Raw genomic sequence first — 13,872 nt, forward strand, 5'->3', positions numbered from 1 at the left:
CTGGCATATACAGCTGTGTTTCCAGCCAGACATTGAGCCTTAGCAGTGCAGAGAAAAATGTGTGCTTGGGCTTTCAGTGGGAAACAACAACAACAGAATATCCTTTCCATTTCTTTTAGCTGGAAAGTGGTGCCAGGAGCTGTTGTTGCAGGGAGTAGGAAGGCTGGCTTTACAAGCCTACGTGAGAGGTACACCTTTGTGTAACAAGAACATCCACACAGAGCATTTGCCTGGTGTGAGAAGTAGGTCTGACTGGCACTGCTCAGTGCAAAGCAGGTGTGGTTGTGGAACTCTCTTTGTGGTGTTCTTAAAACAGCAAAGAGCAGGTGTCTGTGTATAAATGTACCTGTTCTTTCTGATTTCACACCATCCGCCACCACCTGTGCCCATTCCTCTGGAGTGCCAGGAGGAAGGAACATCTCCAGAAAGTGCTGAGGCTACAACACCCAGTTGAAACCTGCCCATGCTGCCTTTGTAAAGGTACAGTCAGCTTAGTACTGCAGGGAGCAAAGACACAGAGTCTCAGAATGCTTGGAGTTGGGAGGGACCTCCAGAGATGATTAAATCCAACCAAAGCAGAATCACCAGGAACGTACCCAGAAAGGTCATGGAAGTCTCTACAGAAGGAGAGTCCACAACTTTCTGGACAGCCTGTTCCAGTGCTCCACCACCCTCCCAGTAAAGAAGTTTCTCCTCATAGTTGAGGTGGAACCTCCTGTGTTCCAGCTTGTACCTCTTCTTCCTTGTCCTTCTTGGGCACCACCAAGAAGAGCCTGGCACCTTCCTCTTGACACCCACCCCTCAGATATTTATAGACATTGATAAGATCCTCTCTCAGTCTTCCCTTCTCAAGACACTGGTGAGCTTGAGGTGGTTGCCAGACTTCTCTCACTGCTTTTTACATGATTTGCCAAATGCTTGGCTGGCTGGAGGGTGAGTATTGGGACAGGCAGCAGCGCTGGAGGCAGAGCAGTGGTGTGCTGAAGAGTTCTGCTTGGGCAAGGGAGACATTCATGTGATTTTTTTGCCATTAAATAGCCTGAGGCAGTGGCTGGAGCTGGCAGGAAGGGCACCTCTGCAGGGGTGCTGCTGTCCCCTGGGAGTGAGCTGGAATGGTGTGCAGTGAGCCCCAAAGACGAAGCTGCTGGGTTTGGGTTTGTTGTTTATGAAGCACAGGCCTCGGTACAGCGGGAACGGAAAATCCTATTTCTGTCCCAATAAAAACTTAGCTCCCATGGTTGTTGTTATTGGCAAACTCAGGCACTTTGGTGTTTATGGAAAAGCATTTGCTGGGCAGGACTGGGTGGTTAGCAAGCTGCATCTGCTTTCATTTTGTGCTGATGGCATGCATGTTGCTGTGAGACCTTCTGTTTCGTGCCCCATCCACAGTCCATCCCTGCAGGCTGGTGTCCCTCTTCTGCAGCATGGACAGCCAGTGCCCCTGCTGTTTGCTGGAGCAAGGTCTCTACCTACTGCCTGGGGCTGGCTTGGACTCTTCTTTCTGGCCTGGGGGGCATCAGCTTTGTGTTCCTCCTTTACCACCCAGGATGCTGAAACAATGCAGTATGCAGTTTTGTAGCAGCCGGGCCAGACCTAGTTGGCATGGGGGGTATCAGCCAGCTGACAGTAACAATAATGAGGAACTTGAGTGCTGCAGAAGGATTAAAAGAAGCCTCTCTAATAAATACAATTACACAAACATGCTTGAGCCATGTGTCCTTTTTAATTTCCTCCCAAGAAAAGAGGCATTCCTCAGGGCACTGCTTTTGTCTGACTTGAAAGAGTGCCTCAGGCATCCTCTCTGTATCCAGAGTGGCTCTTCTGTGCCCTGGCTGGCAACTAATATTGGGCTTCAGATTCCTCTGAAGAACAGTTATTCCTCCAGGACCCAGGCAATCTTTTTGCCAGGCAGTGACATTATAGCTGGCAGAGCCCTTTCTGCCATCCAGACCTCACAGGCAGCTTTCATTGCTGGTTGTGGCTCCCTGCCTGCATGCCCCATGGCATTGTGATTGCCCACAGAGGTGCTTCTGCTTGGTGCTAAGGAGCCCTTTCCCTGGCTTCTTGCAAGTGGGGGTCTTCCAATGGGCCTTCACCACTTGGAGAGTACCTTGACCCCAAGAAGGGCCCCAGGCTAAGCATGGTGACAGGCTGTGCTCATCTCTTGTCAGGGCACTTTTCATCACACCTTTAATGTGTTTTGTTCTCTCCTGCTGCTGAGTGAATTTTTCATCTCTGCCTCTCACATGAACAGGACTCATGATGGAGAGAATATCTTGCAGGCTCTCCCAGAGCTGCTTGCAGTTCCTCTAGGCAGCAAGTATTTCCCCAAGAAATACTCACTGGAGCTGAGTTCCCCAGCTCTGGGAATGTGAAGCAACTTCCCCAGCACAGAGGAGGCAGATCACAGTCTCACAGTATCGCTTAGGTTGGAAAGGACCTCAAGGATCATCGAGTCCAACCTATCACCACAGACCCCATGCCTAGACCATGGCACCAAGTGCCACATCCAGTCTCCCCTTGAACGCCTCCAGGGTCGATGACTCAACCACCTCCCTGGGCAACCCGTTCCAATGACGAATGACTCGCTCGGTGAAGAACTTCCTCCTCACCTCGAGTCTAAACCTCCCCTGGCACAGCTTGAGACTGTGTCCCCTTGTTCTGGTGCTGGTTGCCTGGGAGAAGAGACCAACCCCTTCCTGGCTACAACCACCTTTCAGGTAGTTGTAGAGGGCAATGAGGTCACCCCTGAGCCTCCTCTTCTCCAGGCTAAACAACCCCAGCTCCCTCAGCCTCTCCTCATAGGGCTGTGCTCAAGGCCTCTCCCCAGCCTTGTTGCCCTTCTCTGGACACGCTCAAGTGTCTCAATGTCCTTCTTAAACTGAGGGGCCCAGAACTGGACACAGTACTCAAGGTGTGGCCTAACCAAAGCAGAGTACAGGGGCACTATGACCTCCCTGTTCCTGCTGGCCACACTATTCCTAATGCAGGCCAGGATGCTATTGGCCCTCCTGGCCACCTGGGCACACTGCTGGCTCATATTCAGGTGGCTGTCAATCAGCACACCCAGGTCCCTCTCTGTTTGGCAGCTCTCAGCCACTCCAACCCCAGCCTGTAGCTCTGCACGGGATTGCCGTAGCCAAAGTGCAGCACTCGGCACTTGGACTTGTTGAATGCCATCCCATTGGACTCTGCCCATCTGTCCAGTCTGTTGAGGTCCCTCTGCAGAGCCTTTCTACCCTCTAATTGACTAACATCTGCCCCTAACTTTGTGTCATCTGCAAACTTGCTGATGACTGACTCTACCCCTTCATCCAGATCATCGATGAATATGTTGAAGAGGACAGGGCCCAGCACTGATCCCTGGGGGACACCACTGGTGACTGGCCGCATGCAGGTGTATGTGTAGCTGTAAGAAACAGGGTCCAGGTCCATCTACAGCCTTGCTGGTTCTCAGGCATGGCTGTGGAGGCAAAATCTTGAGTGTTCCTTTTTTTTCCTGTCTAAACTCTGCCTCCCCCATTTCAAGAGCATTTACTCTGGAGTCATTGCTCATCTGTAGGTGCCATTAAATATTCTGAGGTTCCTGGTAAGGTGCAAGGGAAAGGATTAAATGGTCCAGAAAAGCTGCTCTTTGGCTTTCCCAGCTCCTTGCCCCTCAGTGCATAAATCCTCAAAGGTATTTCAAAAGGTAAGTTGTGCACAGAGAGCAGCTGCACTCCTGCTCATGAGCACCCAATGTTTAATTCAGTGTGTGCTTGTCATTAAAAATGCAGGTGGCACCTGCTGCACGAGCCAGCTCCTGTGAGCATGGCACTGGCATGGGGCAGTGTTACAGACTTGGCACAAATGGAGGTCTCTTGGCTTCCTGGAGTGTCTTGCTGGGTTGGCATTGCCCCTGTCCCCTCAAAACATTGCTTTTTCATGGTGATGCTTTAAGATCCCAAGGAAACACGGGGCAGGGAGGATGTGTTGTGCCTGGTGATTATCAGGTGTGGTTTCCTGTGCTGTGGTTCTCTCTTGTCCACATTCATCTCTATCTAGTTGTATCTCATCCTGTGTTTAGATCCAGTCCTGAAGATCTCTCTGGAATGTTAAGGCTTGCAGACACCTCAGCAAGGCTGAGGTCTGCTGTAAAGTCACTAGAGTAGAGGTTGTGTTTGTGTACACAGCACCTTGCACAAATAGGTCCTGGTCTCTCTCTTTGGCTCAGCATCCACCTGTGCAGTCTTCCCAAGGGGAATTCACATGCCCTGGGAAGCCTCCATGAGCACCAGACCTTTGGAAAAGAGATTCAGATCAATACTTGGCAGCAAGGCTGCATTAGGTAAGGTCAAGGCAGTAGTGCTGAAATATATAAACAGAGCTGAAAGGGTGGAAATGGTTGTTGCTGGGATGTAAGAGAGAAAACAACTCTTGAAAAGTGCATTGGGCTTTTAGGGCCCTGGCAGTGCTGGTGACAGCAGGTGAGGTTCCCAGTGGGCTGCCAGTACTCTTTGTGAAAGGGGCAGGTGTCAGACCTGGAGGCAGCTGTCCCCTTCCCATCTGCAGGATGAGACCTCTGCTCATCAGTGCTCATCTGATGCTCTGCTCTGAGGGCTGGAGCCATGTGCATTTCTCAGGCCCTGGCTAGCAGCTGCTGCAATGGCCACCACTGCAGTCCTGGAGGGCAGGGCCTGCTGTACCCTTGTTTCTCTCAACCAGCCAACTGAACTTTGTTTTCTTGCCTTGCAGTCCTTCCAAGGAAGCCAAGGACGAGCATACCTCTTCAATTCAGTGTGAGTATAACCTCATACATGTCACCTCTGCATCTCCTGGGAGAGATTCAAGAAACCCTCCTGAAGAGGAGAACAAAAGGCTAGGCTGCCTTCAGAAAACCTCAGCCTAAGCCTTGGGAGCTTGCTGGAAATGACTGGAGGAGAAAGAGGCAGGACAGTACTGACTCCTGTTTGAGTTTATGTTGAGGTTTCAGATAATCAGCTAGGAAAAGGGGTTTGTGTCAGGGGTTGAGAAATAAGAGCTAATGGATGAGTTGTTCTCCTCTCTGAGAACATATCTGGACCAGAGAGAGCTTTGTGAGTGTAGGGAATGAGTGGGCTCTCGATGCAGCCTGGCTGTGCAGAGCTAGCCTGGGAATGAAGCAGCATTTCCCCAGCAGCTCGCTTTTGGTGAGCTCCCTGCTGGGATGTCTGTCAAGCAGAACTGCTGATTCCAGTTCCATTTGGGAAAGTGAAAGTGCCATTTTATCAATTTGAAAATGAAAATCTTTCTCAAATGCCTAATTAGTGCAATTTACTGGAATGTCATTAATCTTCTGTCCCAAGCTTCACAGTCAACTAAAATTCCTCCTTTTACCTTTTTCACTCTGTTCTGGAACTGCAAAGAGATCTTTGCTTTGAGCACTGCTGTGGTGCTCAGAGGATCACAGGATGTTAGGGGTTGGAAGGGACCTCCAGAGATCTTTGGGTTCAACCCCCCTGCCAGAGCAGGACCACAGAATCTAGTGCAGTTCACACAGGAACACATCCAGACAGGCCTTGAAAGTCTCCAGAGAAGGAGACTCCACAGCCTCTCTGGGGAGCCTGTTCCAGTGCTCTCTGACCCCCACAGTAAAGAAGTTCTTCATGTTGAGGTGGAACCTCCTGTGCTGAAGTTTCTGTCTGTTCCCCCTTGTCCTGTCACAGGGCACAAGTGAGCAGAGGCTGTCCCTGTCCCTTGTTGGATGATAGGTTGGACTTGGTGATTTCAAAGGTCTCTTCCAACCTGGTCTGGTCTATTCTATTCTATTCTATTCTATTCTATTCTACTCTACTCTACTCTACTCCTATTCTATTCCTATTTCTATCCTCTCCTCTTCTATTCTATTCTATTCTATTCTATTCTATTCTATTCTATTCTATTCTATTCTATTCTATTCTATTCTATTCTATTCTATTCTATTCTATTCCTATTCTATCCTATCCTATCCCTATCCCTATCCCTATCCCTATCCCTATCCCTATCCCTATCCCTATCCCTATCCCACTCCTTCCTGAGACCCATCCCTCAGATATTTATAAAGATGTATTTAATCCCTTCTCAGCCTTCTCTTCTCCAGACTAACCAGCCCCAGGGCTCTCAGCCTTTCCTCATAAGGCAGTGTTCCAGTCCCTTAATCATCTCTGTAGCCCTCCACTGGACTCTCCTGAGTAGCTCCCTGGGGAGCCCAGGTGAGTTCTCACTAGGGCAGAGCAGAGGGTGAGGAGAACCTCCCTCGCTGTCCTGAACGCGCTGTTGTTTTCCCAGCACTGCAGTAAGATTGCTGTCAGCTTGGTTGTAGGCTCTTGCTGTGGGCAGGCACTAACAGGGAGCACCTCTGCTTTCTCCCCAGAGTGAATGTGGGTTGTGGCCCTGCAGAGGAGCGAGTGTTGCTAACAGGCTTACATGCGGTTGCAGATATTTACTGTGAAAACTGCAAAACCACACTGGGTTGGAAATATGTGAGTAGCACTAGCACTTGGGGGGTGATTTCTTGGGGGGGTGGGTGTTTTGTGTTTGGGTTGTGTTGGAGTGGAGTTTATTGGTTGGTTGGGGGGGGGGTGTTTGTTTTGTGTGCTTTTTTTCTTGTTCATTTGTGTTTGGATTGGGTTGGGTTTTGGGTTTGGTTGCTTTTTTTCCTGTGGACATCTTTGCTCCAGCCTTTTCTGCTGGGCTCTGTGTGGTAGCATGGTCTGGACCATTCACTTGGTGAACCAGAAATGCAGGTTCTGGGCTGCAGCCACATCTTTTTCTTTGTTGTCTTCTTTTTCCCCCTCCTTCCTGCATTTCCATTCTCCCCTCCTGCCTTGTGTGTGTTGCCTTCATTCAGAGCAGGAGCTCTCTGTGACTAATGTGTGGCTGTTTTTTTCCCCACTAAGAATAGACACTGTGGGCCTGGGTTTGGTGGGTGCCCCTCAGTGATACTTATTATAAATGAGGATAACTGCAGTCAGCCTTGTGATTCACACTGTCTTTTTTGGGGTTTTTTTCCCCCCTAGATGATGTCAGAGGAATAGGATGATCCAGATATTGCTAATCCTGTGGCCTTCCCACTGGAAATGCTATTGGAGATGAGTTTATCTGTTTGCTGTCTCTTGCTCTTCATAAATTCAATTACCTTCAAATAAAGGCTTATGCTACATCCTGGTTTCTGCTTCAGGAGGCACTCAGTGTGCTTGTTTGTCAGAAGGTTTTGGCCAGTGTCTAAACCAAACCTCCGCTGGCTCTGTGGCCTCTGGACAGAAATAGTCTTTAATAAATCAGTTGAAAGGCTATAAAAAGTTAAAGCATCAAAAATGGATGCAGTAGGAATTCATGCAGAAACACAGCATGGGGCTCACACTGGAGAAGGACATTGAGTGCTTAAATTGAGTTGATTGTAAAGCAAAACACAACATTTTGTAAACAAGCCTCTCCAGCAAGAGAATTAACATCCTTTGAGGTGCATCACGTGCAAAGAGCACACCTGAGCAGAGCTGAGCTGCTTTGGAGGATGCAGCCTCAGTAACAGGAGTCCCTTCTGCTTAGGGGTCCCATAGATTCCCTTTCTCCTTCAGTTCTGCAGTGCTAAAGCAGCACAAGTTTCTGTAGCTGCAAGCACACATCTGGGCAGGGTGGATCCTTCTCCTCCCTCAGTGCCACCTTGCTCCAATTCCACAGGAACTTTACCAGAATCCATGTCCATGCTCTTACAGCATCTTTCATCAGATGGCCTCTGCATCCTTAACAAACACCAGTACTTTCTCACACCACCCTAGAGAGAAGTGGGTTTTACCACCAGTGATTGCTGCAGCACAGTTGAAGGAGCAGCTGCTGTTGGCCTGCAGAAAGCTTCATGCTTGTGTGGTGCCAATCATTCTTGTTTTATTCCAGCCTCTAAAGACAGCTAAAGGAAGGAGTCAGGATTCTTCCACCATGATTTTCCTGAAAGCCAACAGGAGAATCTGCAGTCAGAAGACAGCTGAAAGAAAGATTCAGGATTCTTCCAACACAGTTTTCCTGAAAGCCCACAGGAGAACCTGCACCCTGACTGCTGTGCTCTGTAGACAAGGCTAAGCCTGGTGCCAGCATTCCTTCAGATGCCATCTTGATCTGATTGTTTCTCCTCCTTTTTTTCACAGGAACACGCTTTTGAAAGCAGCCAGAAGTATAAAGAAGGCAAATACATCATTGAACTAGCTCACATGATCAAGGATAATGGCTGGGATTGAATGGGAAGAGCCCAGCCCTAGCAGCGTGTACGAGAATGCCATCCAACCGAACATTATATCCAAGAGTGAGAGAGTGACTGAACGCTTGGTTCCATGCATTTAGAGGCTCTGCAATTTGGGAGCATCTTCACACCCTTCTCCATCTTTATTGGTGACTGGCCTCTAAATTTCTGTCTCTCTGTCTCTTTGCTTTGTATCTGTTTGTGAGTTGCCCCTGGCTGCTTCTCTCTCTGTTCTGGCGTTGGCTAGGAGAATGCACCGAATGCCCGACAGCCGCTCCGCCGTGGCCAGTGTCTGAGTACAAACTGCTGGTGGCTTTGTGGTGGCATTTTACCAGAAGGTCTCTGTGCGGGAGGAAGACCTGAGGTTGGGGCAGGAGAAGGTGATCTAGGGGGTGGGGAGTGGGGAAGTCGTCAGAAGCTGAAACTGTACTTCTCCTTTAAGTCCTGGTTAACCAAGGCTTGAAACTATCTACTTGTCTGAATGGACAGAAAAATACCTCACGGCTGCGTTCTCTCCGAATCGTAAACCTGCTGCTCCAGCGCTGGAGCTTCGGCCTCAGCTGGCTGAGCACAAGTCAGAACCAGTTCCCCCAGCAAGCTAATTGCAGATCTGTGTTTTGTTTGCCATTTATGAACTTCTTGTTGCAGGGGAGAAAGGACCTGAAGGCTGGAGAGATTCCTTGCCTCTCCTTTTTCTCGCTGTTTCAGGGTAGGCCAAATGTCCCAACAGAGCACAGCTGTGGGGAGCGTCCTCCCAGCTGGAGAAACCAAATCCTGACTCTTGAGCCTTTCAGAGAGGAGGAGAAAACCACTTAAGGCACAAAGGAGCTGGAGCTGCAGCTTAGAAGATAAGACAGGTGGGGGAAAAAAGGCATGTGCTAGGCAAGGAAGAGAGAATTACACAGAGGAGGATGGGGACAAACTTAGTAACACAGGGTACCCCTTGATTTCTCACCCCCCCTCCTTGGGGGTCTTTTAGCAAGCCTTCATAAGTAGGAAAATGCTGTTACAGAATCTTTTTCCTGAATCCCAGGCCCCAGCCATCAGCTCTGCTCTTGGAGCCTGGCAGAGAAATGGGGAGAGGAGGGAGCAGAGGAGCCTGGCAGTTGTAGCAGTATTGCACAGGTGGATATTTCAAGCCATGAGGTATCCTCCCCAAAACCTTCCACCCTTTTCCCACTGCCAGAAGCCTGTTGCAGGCACAGGGGGAAAGGGAAAGAAAAGAAAAAGAAATTCAACATCTTCCCCATAGCCCTGAAATTGTCTATGCCTTGGAGTTTAGAGGGGAGGGGTAGGTGTGGGCATCGTAACTGCAAGGGGCAAGTCCCTCCCGTTTTAAGTTTTTTAAGTTGAATGACTGTGGACCTTCCCGAGGTGGTTGGTGGGGAAGGGGCATCGTGTGTGAGAGGAGAGCTGTGTTAGACATTAATGACAATGTGAAGTTGGCTCTGCAACAGTCCAGCCAGTATCTGGTGCATAACTCAAGTCTGTTTAACTGAATTAGTTTTATTTCTGAGTGAATTTTCTTTTTGTTTGTGGAATTCTTTCAAGTAGGTTAATCCATTGGGGGAAATCTTTCTTAATCCAGAAGGAAAGAGTATTGTCCAGGGGTTTGTAGCTCCTTATGAAACCCAAGCTTTGGAGCTGTAATCTGTTGTTGCTTGTCCCCCACCCCTGAGAGACTCTCAGTGGATCAGGATGGAGGGCTGGTGCTGAGGAAGTTTCTGCTGTTAAATGAAGGAGATGTGAGCAGAGATGCTGCTTATGGATCAGGGTGGAACTTATGTGTTGGGTCCTTGTGTTGAAACCCAAACCTGATGGCCCACCTAAACAAAGGCTGCTTTTTCTTTACAACCTTTGGGAGAGCAGTGAGATGGAGGCTGGCTGCAGCCCCTGCAGCAGATGGGCTTGGCTCAGTTTGTGATGAGCCTCTTAGGAGATGGCTTCTGCCTTCACCCTTTCTGCTGTGGCTGTGTAACAGTTGCTTCAGCTCTTGTTTCTGATTGCTTCCATCATCCACTTTCCCTTCAGTGATAAAAACCTAGTGGAAATCAAAAACTCTGCAGTAGCTGCTGCCTTGTTAGCTTTGGCACTACTGACCTGGTCCCATTCTCCTGTCCTTTGGTTGGTGATCCATGACAGGCTTTGACTAGTGGGAAGTCATTTGTGTCCTTTGGAGAGCTCCTCAGTCGTCCCCCCCCAGATATTTAGCCTTTAGAGGGGTCTGGTTGAAGCTGGGAGAAATAAGGGACAACCCCAAATCCTTAATAAGAGGTTGAGGAAAAGAGCACAGAGGGGCTCATGGTTTTGTGTTGGTCTTCAGAGTGATTGCCTGTGACAAAGCCATGCAAAGGAGGACTGTCTGGAGGACTGCTCTGAGAAATGAGATCAGCTGCTACAGAGAGTAGCAGATGTAAATATTTTTATCCATATATTTGGGACAAGAAAGGAGGATGATCCATCAGATCAGGCTGGTTTTAACTGTTCACAGGGGTTACTCTTTTACTGGCAACCAGTCTAAGCTTGAACACAGCAAGATCTTAATCGGGTTTTAATTGGGTTTGTCCCATCAGCGCCCACAGATTTACACTTGATGAGAATCTGGCCTCAAGCCCTGCTTTGAAAAAAATAGATGTGCCTGTGAGTGTCCTCACCACCAGAGAATAGTCTGTAGAGGGACTTCAGTACAGTGCACAGGGAGGTGAGTGGAAATGGGCTGGTGAGGCTCACTGGCATTCACTCCCTGATGTGTGTCTCTGAAGTGCTTTCTAGTCCGCTGCCGACTCCTCCGTGACTTGATGTATCGAGGCACAGCCCGGTGTCCGGAGCTGCTGACCAGACAGGATGACCAGATCTGTGTGCTAGTGGCTACCACAACCAGCACAGGCTAAACTGGTGACTGGTTCAGTGATATATTCAGAGCATAACCAAAGAACCTCACTGGCTGCATCCCTCCGGTCGGGTGAGCTGACCTCAGCCCATCCATCACCGGCTGGGGTGAGCAAGGTGGGACCATAACTTCCAAGCTGGAGATGTGGCCCATGGAAAGTGCCTCCTTGGGCAGGCAACGGCTGAATCCAGAGCACCAAGTGCTCGTGGTGCTGCTTTTTGTGGGTGACATCCTCAAGGCAACATGAACAGCAGCCAGCTTTGCTTCTTTTTCACGTGGCAGCCTCACCTGTAGCGAGCTGCATGCACCTGTGAGTTTACATCACCCTCATCTACCCCAAAGCTCACAACCTGAGTAAGTTTTGAATTGTTTTGCTCTGGTGGATTTAGCTGATGTGAAATCCTGATCCCTGTAATAAATATTCAGATGATAATATATACCAAGCAGAAAAGCACCCCTGCCCCCCCAAACCCAAGCAACCCACATTGTGAAGTATACTTTTGTAAATAATATTTTATTATTATTATTATTATTATTATTATTATTTTCTTTTTTTAAATAATATATTTGGTGCTGTTTTCTCAGAGCCCCTCCCTGAGAGCACTTTTTTGTTGTTGCTGTTTATAAATGATGACTGTTTCCTTCTGTATTTGCTGGAGAATATGTTTAAAGGGAAACAAAAAACAAATCATAATATATGTTGTCCTCTGAAGTGGATCTGTTGTCCCTCTGGATGTGGCAGGAGAGAGAGAGAGGAGTCACTCCTGCTCCCATCTGGCAGGGCTGGGCTCTGGCACAGGGGGTGGCCAGGTTAGGGGTGTGGGCAGGTTCCCATGTGTGGGACGGGAGGTAGCGCTCAGGGAGTGCTCTGGTGTCTGGAGTTCATGCTGGGAACACCTTCCCTCGGCGCTGGAGCTCCCACTGGCAGCCTCAGCCCTGTGTCAGCTCACAGCCCGCAAAAGCTGGTGAGGCTCTGCCTGGGCACAGCTTTCCTGAGGAGATCTGGTCTGTAGGATCCAAGCCTGACATTTTCTCTTGCACCAGTATTGGCTGGAGTGGAGCAGACGCTGAGACACAGAAAACAGGAATGAGTGTGAGCTGCACCCTCTGAATCGCTGCTGCCGGTTGCTTGGGGGCAGCAGGGGTGGAGATTCCTAACCAGTCATTGTTTTTAATCTAAAACATGAGTCTTTGGACATGGATCCTGGTTTTCTTTTTGAGTTTTGTTCTTTGTTTGTTTGTTTGTTTGTTTAAACCAGGCTGCTACATAATGAATTAGAGTAAAAAGTTTACCTCTCTGACAGTAAAGTTCATTTTATTTGGGGTTTTCTTTCTTTCTGTCTTTCCCCTCTCCCCCTTTCCCCTCTCCCCCTTTCCCCTCTCCTCCTTTCCCTTCCCTCCCCCTTCTTTGTTTTCAATTTTTGGGTCTCTTGTTTATCCCAAAGTGGACCAACAGCACAAACCACTGGACTGTGTTTTGCTGAGCAAGGAGCTGTTTTCAGTGCTAACTGTTGCACGCTCTTCAGTTCCCTGGGTTTTGGTGCACACGATTTGAAACCGTGCAGAAAAGGAAACAAAACCAACCCCAAACCCTGCAACTGAAATCTGTTGTTCTCGTGCTGATGAAGTGAGAGTTTTCTCTGTATGCATTTTTCTCTGTGAGAGTGTTGTTAATCATGCATTTCATTGCACTTCCTTCCTTTGGGAGGAGCACCACGTCCCATGTGAACCCAGTTCCTGGATGAAGAAGCGACACCCAAACGCCCTGCTGGGTCAGAAGCCCTCGAGCTCAGCTCAGTGGGAAGAAGCTCTTCTCACCAGGTGAGAGGCCTGAGAAATGCAGTGCTCAGAAACAGTTAGGTTAGAGAGAGGTTTTGCAGAAGCCTGTTTAAAGCCAGGAGAGGGGAAAGAAAACCATCTGGAATCCAGAAGGAAATCGAAGAGAAATGAACCTGCTGAAATGGAGGCAGAATGGCCTTGTGGGAGGTACAAGCCCAGAGAAGCTGTTCTCAGAGTCCCCAACTGTCTGTGTCCTTTGTTTTGTTTCCACAAGGAAGTGAAAATGCTTTCCCCCCTGACAAAACAAAAGGAGAATGTTTCCAATACCAGCCTGTCTGTTGATGCTCTCGTGTTTACAAACTGTCTGTACTTTTTATTTCTTTGGATTTTATTTTAATGTGATTATTTTATGTTTAGTTTTTGTTGTTGGGTTGTTTGTTTTTTTTTTTTCCTTTTGTGGTTGTTTTGGGGTTGTTGGTTTTTTGTTTTGGCATATTCTTTCAGGTCATTTGCTTGAGTAATAAATGCAATTGTTTGTTTTCAAATAGTTGGGTTTCACCTTTTCATGTGTTTGTACCTTGTATATAGTTCCTTCAGTATTAGAGGGAGGAGAATTGTTTGTCATATTTACAATCTGTGTTGGTGCTCATTTGAGAAAATAAAATTTTCCAAGTACTAAAGCAGCTGCTGCTCCACAGTCCTGTTCTGAGCTTCTCTGCTGTGTGTAAACTGACTGACAGCCGCCCAAACGTGAGCCAGCAGTGTGCCCAGGGGGCCAAGAAGGCCAAGGGCATCCTGGCCTGCATCAAGAATGGTGTGGCCAGCAGGAGCAGGGAGGTCATTGTGCCCCTGTGCTCAGCACTGGTTAGGCCACACCTTGAGTGCTGTGTCCAGTTCTGGGCCCCTCAGTTTAAAAAGGACATTGAGACACTTGAACATGTCCAGAGAAGGGCAACAAGGCTGGGGAGAGGCC

General features: G+C 48.6%; 1 protein-coding gene across 1 annotated transcript in view; it reads left to right on the forward strand.

Moving 5' to 3' along the window:
- Window positions 1–13,579, forward strand: part of YPEL2 (yippee like 2) — a 42,095-nt gene extending 28,516 nt beyond the window's left edge. The window contains exons 3-5 of the mRNA XM_068154806.1: window positions 4,735–4,778; window positions 6,371–6,479; window positions 8,139–13,579. Coding sequence (XP_068010907.1) covers window positions 4,735–4,778; window positions 6,371–6,479; window positions 8,139–8,228 — 243 coding nt within the window. The 3' untranslated portion in view covers window positions 8,229–13,579. The remainder of the gene's footprint in view (window positions 1–4,734; window positions 4,779–6,370; window positions 6,480–8,138) is intronic.
- Window positions 13,580–13,872: the final 293 nt, after the last annotated feature.

Source organism: Melanerpes formicivorus, unplaced genomic scaffold (assembly GCF_026170545.1).
Source record: "Melanerpes formicivorus ecotype bairdi unplaced genomic scaffold, bMelFor1.0.p_v2 SCAF_29, whole genome shotgun sequence".
In the NCBI taxonomy this organism is placed as follows: domain Eukaryota; kingdom Metazoa; phylum Chordata; class Aves; order Piciformes; family Picidae; genus Melanerpes; species Melanerpes formicivorus.